This window comes from Salvia splendens, chromosome 20, assembly GCF_004379255.2.
Source record: "Salvia splendens isolate huo1 chromosome 20, SspV2, whole genome shotgun sequence".
NCBI lineage: Eukaryota > Viridiplantae > Streptophyta > Magnoliopsida > Lamiales > Lamiaceae > Salvia > Salvia splendens.
The window spans coordinates 26997519-27014935 of NC_056051.1; the positions used below are offsets into that span (position 1 = coordinate 26997519).

The window sequence follows — 17417 nt, forward strand, 5'->3', positions numbered from 1 at the left end:
AAATTGTCATTAGAATATTTTGTGTATAATTGTTACTCCCTCCGTCCCGCGTTACTTGAACGTTTCCTTTTCGTCACGGAGATTAAGGAATGAGTGATAGACAAAGTCAAATATTACGGTTGTAGGAGATAATTTTTACTAAAAATTGAAAGAGTGCAAATAACTTGGGACGCCCAGAAAGGAAATAAGTGCAATTAACACGGGACGGAGGGAGTATTATATAGGGTTAATTGCTTATATGGTTAAGAAATTTGGTCAAATTCTGATTTGCTGTAACGAGGCAAATTCAATACTACTAAACTGGTACACATACATAAAATTTTGGAGTTATCAATAAGTAATGGAATAAATGTTTATTACTGTAACGAGGTAAATTACTAAACGATGTAATTTTCACAAATTTTATCAAATTGAACAATTGAAAAAATTTGATATTTCATGTTTTTCATTCAAATTTTAAAAGTTGCATGATAAATCAAAATTTAATCAATCTAATTTTATAGGGCATTAACCCAATACTTTATATTTTGATATTATAACATAAGAATACAGCTGTAGCAATTAAATTATTAGGAATGGGTAAAAAGTTGCATCAACATTTATAGCCCTTAACATTATTCGGAAATTTATTGATTTAATATTCTGAAATAATGAATAGGAAGAGAAGTATTTTCTCTAATTTTGTTAAGGGGTTAAATCACAATTTTTCAATGTTCAAAAAAAGAATTCGCAAATTGGTTGACGAAATCAGCCCTCGTAAACGGTTGGATGAACAGGTCATCGTTCTCCAAAATTGGAATATATTTTTAAAATAATGTCAAAATTTTAAAGCATGATATGGAAATTTACAATACAAGGGACAATCCAAACATCAATTCATGGCACCTGATTAACATATACACATAACACATTATAAAAATACTGGCAAAGCTGAAAATTTTGAGCTAAGGATTTCTTCAACTTGTAATGGTCGTTTCACCTACAAATTCACCATCTGCATATTTTGCAATTCAAATATCAGCATTTTTATCTAGATCATCATCAGCCTTGATTCTGCAGCAATCAGTATTATCATAGTCTAAATAAGAAAGGGAACTAAAAGTATCACCTTCAACTTCAATCATGTCCATTTCCGGTTTTAAAATCTCGCTCTCATCGCCAGATTCTTTGACAATAACTTTGGGGAATTCCAGAGGTTTTTCGGGCCAATTCTCAAAGAAGTTATTCACCACCATGAACCTGAAAACCTGCAGCAGATGTTTCTTATCTTTCTTGATCTCAGAGCTTAGTAGTTTCTTCAACAGAGATGGCTCCTTTTTACTCTCATTGCGTGGCGGGTTGGTCGTGCACCCAGTTTGGTTTTGCAAATCTGTGGAATGACCGTTTTCATATCTTTGTTTCTTGGAGAAGCGGCCACCGTTGTGGAATCTGCCCTTCTTATCAAACTTGTTTTGAAATCTGTCTCTCTTCCCAAATGGCTTATTATTTTGTCTGTTACCATCTGCCTGTTGCTCGGGATCTGATAGGTAACAAGATGGGATTTCTGCTACTTCACAGCCTAATTCAGCTTGTTTTGCCAATATTTCCTTCAGTTGCTGCAACAAGTTTCATCATTCATAATCAGGGACATATTTCATATTGTTGAAAAATAATAGAAAGAAAGCCACGTGCCCCCATATAGTACAATACCTGGCGTCTTGTCTTTGCGGCTTCATCTTCGACCTCAGGCTGTTTTGGATTCTTTTTCAACTTCTGCAGCAAATAATTCTATCAGTATCACAACAGAGAAAGTAGAGTACTACTAAGCTATTTTGCTCATTCACCAACCTTTTCTGCATTGGCTTGTGATGGGTAGTTTTTCTTGCGCTCTTCACGCCAATGTTTAATTTCTTGTTCTGTATAATTTAACATGAGAGGCCTGGAGGCAAAGAAATGAAATCAGAAATCCAAATGCATTCCCAAGAATAAAGAAAACAAAAGAAGAAATATTAAGTAGCGATACTGAGAACAAAAGGCACTCCACAGTAAAGTGCATTCCTTAATGCACTTCCCTGTTTGAGAGTGGTCTTCCAATGCGGTTATATGTATATTTTCCCCACAATCTTCCAATTATAGTAATTAAAAGAAATGGAATAGTACCTAGTACTTTTCAGCTCGATCATATAAATTATAAAATCAGTCAGGCTTACCTCTTTTTTCCCACTTGAGTTAGCTCAGAATGATTGGATGAGTTAAAGTTCTTCCCTGCAAAATGTGTGTTACCTGTATAAACACACAGAAATATCTTAGGCAATGAGCCCCCCTGCAAACAGATACAAGAAACAATCCTTGAATATATGTATAGCTATAAAAGGACTAAACATCAAAGGTATGGGTGTATGTAATATAGCATGTACGTAGTTTAATAATCAAACTACATAAAGCAAACATGTTTCATCACAAATCACACCATATCAAATAAAGAAACTATAAGGTCTATGCAGAAGATGACAAATCACAGTTTAAATCTGTGGCATGCTTTCAGAGGTGGTCTTAAACAGTTTTCGTTATCTTTAGTTTCAAATAATATAGGCTCAATGCTAGTTATGAGTTCGAGGGGCAAGTTAGTTTGTTGATGAGTTGAGATTCAAAGAAGTCTTTGGTTGATAGTAGAAATCTGTTACTATACCTAAAACATCACCAGAACAGTAAGTTAATATAACAGAGCATTATGCATGTAGTTCTCATTGCATTTTGTGGACTATATATAAAATTCTGGACAGTAAGTCCAAAAACCAATATATACCGTATTTTTTTCATTTTGTATATAATTTCCATATATACTCACAGTTAACTGCCAGCTTGTAGATCAATGGAACATAATAGTTTCTTTATTGGCTAATGATTCCATGCCACAATACATTCAAAGGAAATTTAAACTAAGTAATGCATAGACAGATTGAGAATGCACACCTTTTCCTCGATTTTCATTATTGAAATTGAAGTTCCCCTGTGCATTTTGGCGAGGATGAAATTGCTTGTTGCCAAATCTGAAAAACATCTGAAACCAGTGAGGCAGCATATCCTCTCATCCACGACTTCAACAATTAATAAATTGTAAAAAGAAAGAAAAAAACCACACCCTCTTTGTGATTCGTTATGTTTGTGGTTCCCAGTGAAGTTCTTTTCATGAGGTTTTCTCCAGTTATTCTTTCTGTCATTCGCATCAGTAACTACTCCAGCATCACTCTGCAACAGTAATGCAACTTAAGATCAGCACTCCACAAAAAAACATAAGTATCTTCATATAAAAACATAGAACATTTGTTTTAATGCTGAAATTTCAGGCATTAAACACCTAGGACATTTGTTTTACAAAACTTAAGGTAGGAAATACTAAAACATACTTGCAGAGTCAAGATGAAACTAGTATAGCTAGACGACTGTACCATCAGCATGAAAAGGTGTAATGATTACTAGTTTCAAGTCAGGAAATTTCTCTTCATACCACAAGAACTGAGCAGAACCTAAAAATATTGCTATATGGAAATTATAAGACAGTCATGAGAACAGGCTCTACATTTGTTTTGCAACCATCTTTTCATTGTATTTTTGCATTTTCAAAGATGAAACTTTTCAATTCTATACTATTCCAATATAACCACCAATGTAATAGAAAAACAAACCCACACATCATATTACTCTAGCCTCTCTGTATCTGTCCATGTTCCCTTTCAGTATTAACCTAGACATCTACTATACATGTATGATTATGACATCATGCAAATCTTTGTTTTATAATTTTCACTGGAAAAGAAATAGAGTATAGATTTAAAAAAAACAATATGGTTTACAAATTACCAAGAAAGAAAACAACGGTCTTTCTATGGTATGGCCACAAGCAGCATCATAACAACACTCCATTAAAGAAAAAAGGAAACAGTATAAGCAACCTGCGGAGTTGCAGCACCAGGAGCAAAGACATCCCAATTCCGTTGCGCATGATGAGCTCCGATATCTTTGGCTGGGGCATTATTATGGTTCATACCAGGCAAACTATTCCCACCAAAGGGCTGTGGCAAGATCACATTGTTACTTCCTGCTGCCGCTTGAGCGTTCATGAAAAGACCCAAATTTTGAGGGGCAACATTCATCATTTGCATTTGCAAAAGCTGCGTGACATTCTGCACTAAATTCGGCACATTCATTGGCCAATTGGGAATGAACTGAGCAGGGTTGACGGCATTCTGAGCGAAAGGCTGAGGCAAACTGTTCGCATTTAGGTTGTGGAAAGCGCCCTGTGGGAAGGGGATAAATTGGTTTTGACCGAAAAAGGGATTTGGGTTATTAAACGGCGGCATTGGCGGCTGAGCATTATTGAGCATTCCCGGCCGAAATTGAGGGTTAATTTGCCCTAAATTACCTTGGTTCATCATAACCTGATCGAATATTACCAGAAATCATGAAAATTTACCCTTAATTTGCACAAACATAAACCAAGAAAGAGAGATACCTGATGTTGAGCTGGAGCATTAGCTCCATTGAGCTGAATTTGATTGTTAGGGTTGTGGAGGTGAGGATTGAAGTGGGGATTCATGTCCGTTTGCTTCTGTCGAGTTGATTGAACATTAGGGTTTTAGGGGTTTTTCTACTTTTGGGAGTATTATGTTTCCGAAATTCGTTTTCTGACCCTTCAACTTTTTCTTATTTATGATTTCACCCTTCTATTTGTCTCTCTCTTTCACTTCTCCCTTCAACGGCAACACTTGATCATAGGCCATAGCCGAAGTAGCAGAAATTTGCGAAAATTGATCGAGGGAATGGAGGATTTTGAGAAGAAGGTGTCCATATCAGAACCAATGGCCATCGCTGAACCAGAAAATATGGAGATTCAAGCTAGAAAAGGACTCAAACAATTCGAGGTGCGCTCCGTAGATTCCTTATCCGACTCAAACTGTATTCTTTCTCTCTCCATCTCAAACTGAGCTCGTATTGTTTCCAAGTTCTGATTCCTGGATTGTGATAGAGTACCGAATTTTGTCCTATGTGGATAAGAAGTGAATACGTTTCGATTTCGCCTCAATTTCTTTCTTTTTGCACGCAGGGATTTTGAAGATTATAGAGTTTCGGGAGGTGAATTGGCTTACCAGTAGCTTTGCAGAGAGATCACTCTCGAGTTCAATGATAGATTGAAGCAGGTCAGTCTCACTGAATCATGGCACTATTGAAAGTGATCATATTTCTTATGTACCTAGGAAATAATTTCAAGTGTGGAAAACAATTTTGATGTTGCTGAACAAATTTTAAAAATTCATGAATGACCATGGTTTATTAGCTGGATTACAAGTGTTTCTTCTCGAGTTTAATGATTGTTCGAAGCAGGTCGGTCTCACTGAATCATGGCACTATCGGAAGTGATCGTGATTCTTAGGTTAGTACATGGGAATGATAATTTCAACTAAGTGTGGAAGACAAGCTTGATGTTGCTGAACAAATTTTAGCTAGTTTATGACCATAGTGTATTAGTTGGATTAGGAGTGTTTACTCTCGAGTTCAATGATTTGTTCAAAGAAGGTCGGTCTCACTGAATCATGGCACTGTTGAAAGGGATCATGTTTCTTAAGTTAATATCTGGGAATAATAATTTCGAGAGTGTGGAAGACAATCTTGATGTCGCTGAACAAATTTTAACTAGTTCGTGACCATGGTGTATTAAGTAGGTGTTTTGGGTGCATTTGTTATCTTGGTTTATTGAATGGCCTGCTGCTTTTGCTTATGTGGAATGCGTTTTTGATGATGGTGCTTGAAATGGAATCGGTATTTACAAGCCCAGCTTATAGCAGAGAGGATGTGGCTAGCTTGCTGAAATCAGTTCAAGTACAATAAAAGGAGAAATTGAATTTAGTATGTCATCCTCTTTTCGGTTAGCTTCTATGGTTTTCTTGGAATATTTCTGATTTACCATTATTTATAGTTTAGTGTTATCAAGCTTACTGATATCGAAAATGAGACTACTCCATTCTGTTGTATCCATGCGCTCATATCTACATTTCCTGTGGCATTTAAACTCAAACATAGAAGCCATAATCTACACACAAACTATTTCATCTTTTTTTGGGTGCATATTTGTGTTTTGTGACACTCTTACGGTGAGCATATGCATGTATTGTGTGCAAACTGTGCATTAGTGAATATTCTAGATCTAAATAAGGGAATAGATAGAATATCTGAGGTGAATATTCGGAGGAGTGAAGGGAGGTAAGAATTAACTTGGAAGTTTGGTAATTGTGGGAACCGAAAGGGTCCTAAGAGTAGCATGAACAATAGTCAGAACTGAACGGGTCCTAAGAGTTTTATGAGGTTTTTGTTTCTTTGGTCCATGTTTATGTAGTTCGGTCATACTTGCATATTTCCTTGCTCAAAGGTCTATTGTGTTCGAGTATCCATTGATGGTTTTTTGTTTAGGCCATTTCTGATACATGCTCTGTTTCATTGAATATCATGTGCTCCTTTTTCTCCCAGACAGCTACAATTCAAGTGCTGAAGAAGGCCGGACGGCCCTCAGAACGCTTGGTAAGCCATGAAAACTGCAGATATACGCATTCTACGGGGCACGAATGCATGCACATCCAGCAAATAACTGAGGAATCTGGAACCGGGGAGGCTGAGCCCGATTCTGAATACGATAATGCCCTCAAGGAAGCTGTTAAAGGCATTCAAGACGTGGTCATTTCTATAAACGAATACTTGGAAGAAGTCAGGTATGAGATTGCAGCACTGGGAGATTGGTGGTGCAAGTGCAAGGCTGATCCAATCCATCATGGATCCTTTCAGTTTAACGTAATTAATTTTTTTTTATCATGATTCATCCTAAATTAATTGAGTCGTATTATTTTTTTGAATGTATTATGTTAAGTTTTTCATCGGGCAAAAAATCAACCATTCTGTATTCTTCTTACTTCATTTTCTCTCATATTTTAATTTTAGTGTGTCGTTAACTATCTACTTTGATATCTCTTCGGTTATTGCATTAGTTTCTCCAATTAAATTATTTAACACTGTTTTTCCAAAATCTCTTACCGAAAACGTGCATTTATTAACTTGGAACGGGAGTAATTTTTTATTTCAATTGCAAATTATAAAAAAAAATCCTCAATTACAAATTATAAAAAAAATGAGGACGGAAGGAGTATTAGTAAGATTTTATTCATAACAACAATAACTTTTATTTATTAATGCAATAACTTTCATTCGCAACAAAATTATTTTTTATTCACAATTTTTATTCGCATTATTCACATCAACATTAACTTTATTTATAAAATTAATTATTTTTTATTCACAAAAGTTGTAAGTATCACTTCCCACATTAAACCAGCAATAAAAGAGTGCCATAAATAAAAGAATAGGAGTCAATCGTGCGTATATTAGGGAGGAGTTACATGAATTTTTGCAGTAATTATTCCTTAAATAAAAAAAATCACGCAATTAAATCAAAATGAATTAGGCATTTAAATCAAAACAGTTTACACATATAAATACCTCCATGCATGAGGCATCCATACACACAATTAAGTTACAAGTAGAATTTCAACAAACAAATTAAACAATACACGATGAAGTCGTTTGAAGCAAAGGCTCTCCTCCTCTCTCTCGCAGTCGTGTTCGCGTTGATCGCCTCGTGCGATGCTGTGTACAAAAAGACGGTGGTGGGACCGTGGGAGTAGTGAATCAGGCTACAGGAAACCCTATCACGGTCCACTGCTACTCTGGCAACGACGATCTGGGATTCAAGAAGCTCGCGTTTGGCGAGTCTTTCTCATGGTCGTTTCGCTACAGCGTCCTCGAGAACACCAAGTACATCTGCACCATTAACACGGACTTTGGCTCTGGTAGCTACGTCTACATGACGTACACAGAGGGTTTCATTGTCGATAAGTGCGGACTCAACTGCGTTTGGATCGTGCGACAGGACGGCCCGTGTCTGCAGCAGACGCAGGGCCCTCTGTTGTGCCAGAAATGGCAGAGATGAGCACTTGTTTATGGTGTGAATGAATAGATTCGATGAATGAGGTAGCTAGGGTTTCTTTGGTTTTTATGTTTGGTGTGTGTTATGGTAGTTAATGATTGAAGAGCATTGTTTGGTTGGCATCAAATTTATATATACTTGGGTTTTTAAGTGTGATTTCTATATACTCCCTCCGTCCGTTATCGGCGGGTCATCCACATCGAAAAACACGTACACCATTCACGTGCTTATCTCTGCTATCTGCATCGATCCCTTTACATGCATTTCCCACCTTTCACATTTTTCCATTTCCGTCTCTCCCACAAAATTTGTCACATTTCACTTTTTACCATTTTAAGTAGTGGATCACATATTCCACTAACTTATTCCAACTCACATTTTATTATAAAATTAATATACAAAAGTAGGACCCAATCCCCATTAACTTTTTCAACTTACTTTCCATTACATTTTAAAACATGTATCTGGTCAAAGTGTGACAAAATTTAAGAGATAGAAGGAGTATTAATTTTAAGTACTTACCTTCTTCGTAATTATTTTTTTATCATATATTACTCCTTTATCAATAAAATGAAACTAATGATTCCGTTAAAACAACTCCAAAGTGACATAATTATAAAAATGAAATTAATAAAAAAACATTATTTAAATGAAAAATCAATTAAGAAAATACAATTAAGCACTAGATAATTAAATCTTATTTTAGAATTTGAAAAAAAAAGTAGAAATAGTTAATAAAATTTGATTTTCAAAATTACAAACAAAATTCAAAATGCCACGTGGCGAGCCATGACAACCCTCAATTAAAATTAATTTATCCCAATTAGCAACAACACATATTCTCATTATTCAATGTTTTAATAGCAAATCATACAAATAATTAGACCTTTCAAATAGATTGAATCTCAGTTCACTTAACTGGTCTTATTTTTAAAACATTGCCCATAACTCATAATTGCTACCACACTCAAACCAAACCATATCCCAACTTTACTAGGCCATTTTCCTCATTTCATCAAAGGCAAATAGTTTTAAACACATGAATACATATAAATATCCACATGCATGCACACATCCAACCATCCCAACACACAAAACCTCAACAAAAATGTATTCACTCCAAGCAAAGGCTCTACTACTCCTCTCCCTCTCCATCGTCTTCGTGTTCTTTGCCTCGTGCGATAAATGCATACTCAAAGACGTATGTGTCAGTAGTGAATGAGATTGCAGGGGAGACCATCAAGGTCCACTGCTACTCTGGAGACGACGATCTGGGATACCATCAGCTCACGACCGGGCAGGATCTGCCGTGGTCGTTTCACTACAGCGTCCTGGGGAACACCAAGTTCATCTGCACCAATCACCATCACCACACAACAACACTACGGTAGCTATGTGGCGTATACGGAAGGTATGATGGTCGATCGCTGCGGGCTCAACTGCGTTTGGAAGGTGCAGGCTAGCGGCCCGTGTCTGCAGCAGACACGGGACGCTCCGTGGTGCCAGGCATGGCAGAAATGAGCACTTGTTTATGCTATAAAATAAATTTGATGAATAAGGGATTTCATTGTTTTTTATGTTTGATGTTATAGATTGAAGAGAATTGTTTGTTTGGCATCAATTCAATATAAACTTGGATTTTTAAGTATGATTTGTTCTATAGACTCCCTTTGTATGTTATAGTTCTACATCATTTCACGTGTTTATCGGCACTATCAAAGGCTCTTAAACACCTTCACTATTCACATCTATTTTTTTATTATACAGGAGCATTAAGATTAATAAATAAAATAAAAATAAATAATTTCATTACCACAATTAATAATTCCGTAATAAAAGTACATAGTTTTAAATTTAAAATATGCACAATTATAAATACATAATTAAAAAAATAAACCTAATTTTATAATTTAAAACAAAAAAAATAATTAAATCCGATTTTCAAAATTAAAAATAAAAAACTGAAATGTCATGTTTTTACTCTCACGATCACTAGTAACATAAGTGTCACATAAGATTGCAAACGCAATCACTTGAAAAGCTCTCATTATGTTCTCAAAAGTCGAAATATTAATGAGGATGAATTTTAAAATGGTAAAGAAGAGAAAATTAAATTAGCTTTACTTATGTCAACCCTTCTATTTGAATGAGATACATATAATATAACATGGATGCACTTCAAAAATATCACATTTTAAGTTCACAACATCCTTCCAACCATATAACGCCACATGACACTTTAAGCAACAAAACAAAGTTATTAAGCAACAAAATTATTGGATGACATTGATGGATTTTCGTGGATTGCATAAGAGACTATTAATGTTGCATTAAAAGTAATTTATTTTGCACTGTAGACTAAAATGTAAAATAAATTGCATTTAATGCAACATACATAGGTTTTTATGCAATTCGTGCAAATCCGTCAATGTCATTCATTAATTTTGTTGCTTAATAATGTTGTTTTGTTGCTTATAAGTGTCACGTGGCATCATATGATTGGAAGAATATAGTGATTTAACACTAGTACTCCCCTAATATAACATACACAAATATGATATATTTAGGCTTTAGCAACCTAAATGCCAATACATCAATTGTTGAAGTTGGAATATATTCAGAAAATTATTTTGGAAAAGATTAAATATACTCCATATAGAGTAATTTCGAAAATTAAAGAATAAAAACGTATGTAGCGAAATTTGTGTTCAAATTTAGAATGCTGCGGAATAAAACACTCGATCACTAGTTTGAGTGTTTCTTTTTCTTTTATTCTTTAATACTCCTATAATAACACATTAATTAATGTTTATACTTTTGTACTATTTTGTTTTTTATAATCACAATTCCATGTTACTACTACTTGAATCGTTCTAAATTGGAAAAATATTTAAAAAGTAAAATAATAGAGAAAAAAGAAGAAAACTAGTCAAAAGGAAAATGAATTTTTCAATCATATAAAAAGTCATAATGACTAATATAAATAAATGAAAGAACCTTTTTCATATATATTACATAGTACAATACATATAACAGGAAAAATTTACATTTTCTTGAGGATCACTAAATTCCTCTTGCTTTTTTTTTTCTTTGGATGGCTATAATGAATCATCCCAATTCAAACAATAATATACAGAAAAATCACCACCTCTGCCCTTAGGCAAAGGCTTGTCTCTAGATTTCAAACTCAAACTCTTCTAACCACCTTCCTTCATATTGATTGGTGAAGGAACCTCAACAACTAGATTAGTATGCACAATGAAGCAGGAGATCTTCTCGGATGATTAGAGAGCGATCATACCTCCAAATCCGAAGGCGTTGGCCTTGGAGCTTCGTGTGTCCTTGCACCTTGGATCTTCGAAGCCACCTCAGCCATAACGAGCTTCGTTAGAAGCAGACCGGCTACGAGAGCTGCACCCATCAGCATTGTGAAAACGGCACTCCAGCTACTGGTTGATATGTATCCTGTCAGCAATGGCCCGACAGCAGCCCCAATTGACCCTGTTCCGTCAATTATAGCAGTGACCGTGGCCAGAGCACGCGAGTTTCCCTTCAATGAGCTGTGTGTTCCCAGATCAGCAGACACAGCAGTTGTTATGAGAGCGTATGGTCCGTTAACAAACATCCCGGTGATCAGCATGAGCACGATGTTCAGAGTCATGGACACGTGCCCGTAGTTTCTGTAGAAGAAGAGAGCTGGTATGGCACAGTACATGAAGCTTGCTGCTGTTATGGCTCTTGCATCTAAACGATCCGATATGTGGCCTGCCAAGATCCCTCCAACCACACCTCCAACGTCGAACAATGTGGACAGGTTACCAGACTCCTCATTTGATAAGTACCTACCCTCAATGGCTGCAAGATTCATAATCAAGGCATTCAGCTTAAGTGACACTGGAATTAACAGCACGAACGATTAACACACGAAAGATTAACGCGAAAATGAAGTTCATGTACCTGTATGACTGATATAAAAGGGGAGCCAGTAGAGGAATGTGTAGGCCACCAATTTGGAAAAGAAAAGGCAAAGGGAGAAGGAAGCAACACCAGGTATTCTCCATGCTTCTAGGAATCCCACAGCATTTCTATGATCTGAGCTTGAACTCAACAACGGTACTCCCAATTCATCCCCTTCTTTCTTAGGAGATGACACTTCGTCATCATCAATACTAGCTCCAACAGAATCAGGGCTAACTGGTAGGAAACAAAACAGCACCAAGCCAACAAACACAATACCAAAACCCGGAACAACCATGGACCAACCCCAGCCATACTTCAACAACACCGAAGCAACTACACTACCTGTAATGTTACCAAGAGAAGTATGAGCATTCCAGACACCCATTATAAGCCCTCTTTTCTTCTTTCCAAACCAATTCCCAACAACCGCAACCACTGACGGCCATCCAGTCGATTGGAACAATCCAGCAAGCATTTGGACAATCAAATAGTAATAAAACAAGTGAATACTAGCCCAGTATCCAACTCCATAAAGGGCGGTGAACAAACCGGTTCCAACCATTCCTATGGTCAGAAATATCCTAAGATCCATCCTATCTCCCACATGTCCAGAAAAGAACATCCCAATAGCATACACAAATAGAAAAGCCACATCAAGCTCCCCAAGCAATGCAGTTCCATCCGAGCCATTAAAGGGCGCCCAACCAACTCCAAGAGCCGAGTTTCTAGCTCCTTGTAGCGGCTCCCGTCTCCAAAAGAAGATGGATTTCAAGGCTACATCAGGAGACTGTGGATCAAGAGCACTTTTCACCACACTGGTGGTTTTCCTTGTAGCATGGTAGGCCAAGTATGCGAAGAATGTTATTATCAGGACAATGGCTTGATGAGCCTTGTACGAGATGGCCGATCCTTTAACATACTCAACGAACCGTATCCCCAGAGGCTTGGTGTATCTTGTCTCCGGAACAGGCTCTCCAGTCGAACCCATTTTGGCTTATAATTTATACAAAGAGATGGCAACCTGAATTAAGATTACAAGAACAGCAATGAGATGATAGAACCATTCAAGATAGATACATTCCTAATGAATCGCATTCAACTTAGCTCGATAACTAGCTTTGTAAACACCATTCAATCATCAAAAACCAATACATATAGTAATATTCAAACTCCACAATCAGTACAGATAAGCAAACGAATGTCAAACAGAGCAATCAATCAGGGCATGTGAAATTCTTCTGTGTATCAAGTTTTTATTAAAATGTCATAGGTTTGACAATTAAGTGGATTCTCAGCTCAAAATTTAAATTTTTTTAAAAAGATTTTAGATTTCACATTAATTCAGGAAATGATCGGCTTACCGAATTCGGCTCCTGTTCCACTCCATACTTACAATGATATACGAATTTAACTCTAAAAAAATACTCTACAATACAAATAACAAGAATAAATCCAAAAAAGCGAACAAGTTTATCCAAAAATAGCAAATATTTAAACCGATAAAAAGAAGAGCTCACAATCCAACGAAAACAGTAAAAAAATTGCCAAATTAAATTTTCGGTAATTGAGCATCAGCCTGATAATTAAATTATCTAAAGAGGTATCAAATTAGCAATCGCACAGAAACGTCATAAATTTGAGCTAGATTCAGATACTCCACGAAGATTTATCTTCGTACAGCTCTGCGCTAGAGTAAAGCGATAAAAAATCAACAGGAATAGAGAAGCTGGAAACGTTATCCAGTGCCCCGAATAACACGGAATCAGACAAAAAAAACTTGGATAAGAAAATGGATGAGACTGCTTTACCCGAGACTGTCCACGCCAATGCTGTCGCAAATTGCTTACGCCTCTCTCTCACTCTCTATCTCGTTAATGGCGAGGTTGGTAATTCGACGAACAAAAGGAGCTCACGCTTCTCTGAGAAGAAACTGCAACGACGAGAGGTTTATTTATGTGAAGCTGATAATTCGGACTACCGAAACTACCCCTGGACAACTGCTTCTGTGAAATCTGGCTGTTACTACTAAGCTGTGAAAAAGACTAATTTGCCACTGGATGTGTTAAGAGTTGGAGTAATAAAGTAACTTTAATTCTCCATTAATATATTCTCATTTTTACTCAAACTTCTTTAGATTCTGATTCACAACCAACAAAATTGTTGAAAAGTAAAATGCGGAAAATAAAAGACATTAGAGAACTTTGAAGACTACATTGTGATTGATTTGAATTGTTTTGAGATACATTGTACATCTCTATTTATAGGACTAGAGAAATAAATGCGCCTAGATACTAATGAACTTGGGACTCTAACATATTAATGAAATATTCCCTAGAGTCCCTAAAGGTACTATTTGCCACAATATTGAGACTCTCAAAATCTATTTCCAACACTCCCCCTCAAGTTAAGTATCGAGTTTTTTCGACACTTAACTTGCACGATCTTCACTTTGATAAATAGTTTATACTCGTATTCAGGAGTCCTTCACTTTTCATTGACAGTTTATGCTCGTATCATAGAGCTTCTTCAATTCATCAGTGATAGTTTATACTCGTATCAAAGAGTTTTTTTCATTGAAAGTTTAGGCTCGTTTCAAGGAGATTCTTCATTTTTTTTTTCATTGAAAGTTTAGGCTCTTATCAAGGAGTTTCTTCAATTTTCTGTTGACAGTTTTAACTCGTGTCATAGAGCTCTTCAATTTTTTACTGACAGTTTTTACACGTGTCGAGGAGCTTTTTTTTTCTGACTGACAGTTTTTACTCTTGTCGAGGAGTTTTTTTCTGACTGACAGTTTTCTACTCGTGTCGAGGAGCTAATTCTGACAGTTTTTGCTCATATCGAGGAGCTCGTTCAGGCAGTTTTGGCTCATGTCGAGGAGCTTTTTTTTACCATACCTCGACCCATTCCAGCTCAAACTATGTGCCCATTTTTCATTTCTTTTTTTTCCTTCTTGAGCCCAATAACACTAGGCCCAAATTTTCTTGCAAACCCCAATTGAGAACAAACTAACAGCGCCTCTTTCTTTTCTCCTATTCTCATCTCCAACAGCAAACGACGCTTCACCTCCCATTTTGCATCTCCCTTCTCCGGCTCTTCTCCGATTTACGAAGACATGCCTTTTTATTTCCAAGCGCAGATTCTGCGGTCGGATTACCGCCATTGGGTGGCGGTCGGTTATCGTCTTCACTGCGTTGAGTCTTCACGACTGCCCTCGATGGCAGCTTTTCTCTTTTCTTCGAGGACTGTCGCGGCAGAGTGCACTCCAGTGCTGCTACGGATCGATCTTCTCCGGTTTTCATTCCCACTAACCATCGTCTTATTCTGCCACCAGAATTCTTGATGGGATTTGACGATGGCTACTTCGAAGGTTTTATTCCCACCATGGCATTCACAGTAGTTGTGCGGCGACGCCATCTCTCTCCTCCTCGCCGCGCAGATGCTGGCTGGCTGCTCCGCCTCTTTCTCTGCGATTCTCTCCTTGATTCGAGGATAGGTGACTTGCATGCTACCATTTTTCTGCTCGGCCTTCTCCAACAGGGCTGCTCCCTTGGAGCCTTTTCCTCCATCCATGGAAGCATTGGTTGGCTATTTAGTGCATCTCCTATGCTTCTCGCGCTGCCATCTCCACCGCGGTTGGATGCTATTAATTAGCTTCTCTTCTCTCATCAGGCCTGGCCATCTTCGACGAGTCGCAGCCAAACTTCGCAGTTCCTCACAGTCAGCGGCATCTTCTCGGTAACAACTTGCTTTGCCGCATCTGCCCTATCGCCGACTCTTAGCTCTGTAGCTTTCTCGACTGCATATGCTCGATCACCGCCTTACCCTTCTCGGCGGCCCATATTCTGCGGGCTGCTTTCGCTGCTCTCTTCTCAGCATTCATCCAGGCGCCCTTACGCCTATCCTTCGTTATACACTCGCCTTCTCCGATCCTGCTCAGAGTGCATCACTGCTCTATCGGCTCTCTTTGCATCTTCGAGATTCATTCCAGCCTCCAGGCATTGGCGTGTGGGTTCGTCATCTGTAGGTTTCGCTCCCTCTCATCAGATCTTTGGCCTTCTTGGCCGACATAGATTTGAGAGGAATCGTTCGGTCGGATACTTCCTCTCCCCCTCGGCCGGACGTTCCTTGAATACATATTTTTCTCCAGATCTCGGAGTCGTTGCCATCTCCTTACCGGCGCTAGTTCTCCGTTGGCTCCTCAGCAGCTTTGACAAGAGAGGCCATCATCACGTTGTTGTTGTCGGGGTCTCCGTTGCTTGCGGTCTGCGCCGTCGTCTATCCCTGCTACCGTTCGCCATCGGCTGGAGCTGAGCAGCGGCTGCTGGAGCTCGCTGAGGTCACCTCGTTGCTGCTGTCCGCTGACTGCTCCATCAGCATCTTCTCCATCATTGAATGTTCTGTTGAGTACGGTTTGTATTCAACATGTTTCTTGAGAATCTATGGACTTAATCTCAGTTTTCAACTCTCGACTATGTATTTGGGAGAGGTTTTTTTTTTTTTTTTACTATAGAGACAGATTGATCCATATAAAGGATCGAACCTGGCTCTGATACCATGTTGAAAAGTAAAATGCGGAAAATAAAAGACATTAGAGAACTTTGAAGACTACATTGTGATTGATTTGAATTGTTTTGAGATACATTGTACATCTCTATTTATAGGACTAGAGAAATAAATGCGCCTAGATACTAATGAACTTGGGACTCTAACATATTAATGAAATATTCCCTAGAGTCCCTAAAGGTACTATTTGCCACAATATTGAGACTCTCAAAATCTATTTCCAACAAAAATCAGCTACCAACTTATGGAATTTGAATTTTTTTCGTAATGATATTATGACATTTTTTTTTCAAATTATAATATGATAGTGGAAATATCATATATTAACGAAACCTCTGTTTTGTTGACTGCGATCATCAATTCATAGCGAAAATAAGGTCATTTGATTAAAAATATTAACCGTGTAATGAAAATAGAAATTTCAAAAATTTCTATACTTTATGTAGTTTGATTTTCAATGTTTACGTAGAATTTTTGAAAAATATCTTTTTGGACTCTTGACCGTAATACTACCATGTTCATAGAAAATAGTCTTGATAGTGGAAATAAAATTTTTAATAAAAGTATAGGTAAAATGAGAGAGTTAAATAGAAAAAACATAATTGAGTATTGTTAGTACGGAAATAGAACTCACCTTGTTAAAAAGAAAAATTTATCATAAATAAATAGAGATTAATTTTGATGAACAAACTTAAATGGAATAACATGGTAATTCTAGGTGTACTATATATCTTTAGTTTTTTTTTTATTTCCATCTATATTTTTTTTTCAATTTTAAGCCTTAATTCTCTATTTTTTTCCCTCCAAACTTTCTCTTTTTTATTTGTTCTTTATTCAGTTTCTTAATTTATTCGTACCTTTTCAGTAAATGAGAAGAAGACTTTAT

General features: G+C 37.1%; 2 protein-coding genes and 1 long non-coding RNA gene across 3 annotated transcripts; 1 reads left to right on the forward strand and 2 right to left on the reverse strand.

Moving 5' to 3' along the window:
• Window positions 1-757: 757 nt before the first annotated feature.
• LOC121781117 (GATA zinc finger domain-containing protein 14-like) lies at window positions 758-4710 on the reverse strand. Its single transcript, XM_042178817.1, has 9 exons — window positions 4493-4710; window positions 3933-4418; window positions 3122-3228; window positions 2953-3029; window positions 2190-2262; window positions 1828-1918; window positions 1690-1752; window positions 1109-1595; window positions 758-994 (listed from the first exon to the last, which is right to left on the reverse strand). The coding sequence occupies exons 1-9, from the start codon at window positions 4574-4576 to the stop codon at window positions 957-959; spliced, it is 1506 nt and encodes a 501-aa protein (XP_042034751.1). The 5' UTR covers window positions 4577-4710; the 3' UTR covers window positions 758-956.
• Window positions 4711-4760: 50 nt separating this feature from the next.
• On the forward strand, window positions 4761-6977 carry LOC121781118. The gene is made up of 4 exons (XR_006046146.1): window positions 4761-4901; window positions 5084-5177; window positions 5813-5883; window positions 6502-6977. It is a non-coding gene; the product is annotated as an uncharacterized LOC121781118 (long non-coding RNA).
• A 4015-nt stretch (window positions 6978-10992) lies between these two features.
• On the reverse strand, window positions 10993-13870 carry LOC121782907 (putative glycerol-3-phosphate transporter 1). The gene is made up of 3 exons (XM_042180904.1): window positions 13777-13870; window positions 11966-12989; window positions 10993-11863 (listed from the first exon to the last, which is right to left on the reverse strand). The coding sequence occupies exons 2-3, from the start codon at window positions 12954-12956 to the stop codon at window positions 11304-11306; spliced, it is 1551 nt and encodes a 516-aa protein (XP_042036838.1). The 5' UTR covers window positions 12957-12989; window positions 13777-13870; the 3' UTR covers window positions 10993-11303.
• Window positions 13871-17417: the final 3547 nt, after the last annotated feature.

What these genes read in the sequence shown, in the direction of transcription:
- LOC121781117 (XM_042178817.1), bottom strand. Translation starts at nt 4,576, where the DNA reads ATGAATCCCCACTTCAATCCTCACCTCCACAACCCTAACAATCAAATT. An exon ending in ACTCAAGTGGGAAAAAAGAG is followed by an intron (nt 1,919 to 2,189) that starts GTAAGCCTGACT and finishes CTTTGCCTCCAG; the next exon opens with GCCTCTCATGTTAAATTATA. An exon ending in CACAAGCCAATGCAGAAAAG is followed by an intron (nt 1,753 to 1,827) that starts GTTGGTGAATGA and finishes TATTTGCTGCAG; the next exon opens with AAGTTGAAAAAGAATCCAAA.
- LOC121782907 (XM_042180904.1), bottom strand. Translation starts at nt 12,956, where the DNA reads ATGGGTTCGACTGGAGAGCCTGTTCCGGAGACAAGATACACCAAGCCT. An exon ending in CTTTTATATCAGTCATACAG is followed by an intron (nt 11,864 to 11,965) that starts GTACATGAACTT and finishes TGAATCTTGCAG; the next exon opens with CCATTGAGGGTAGGTACTTA.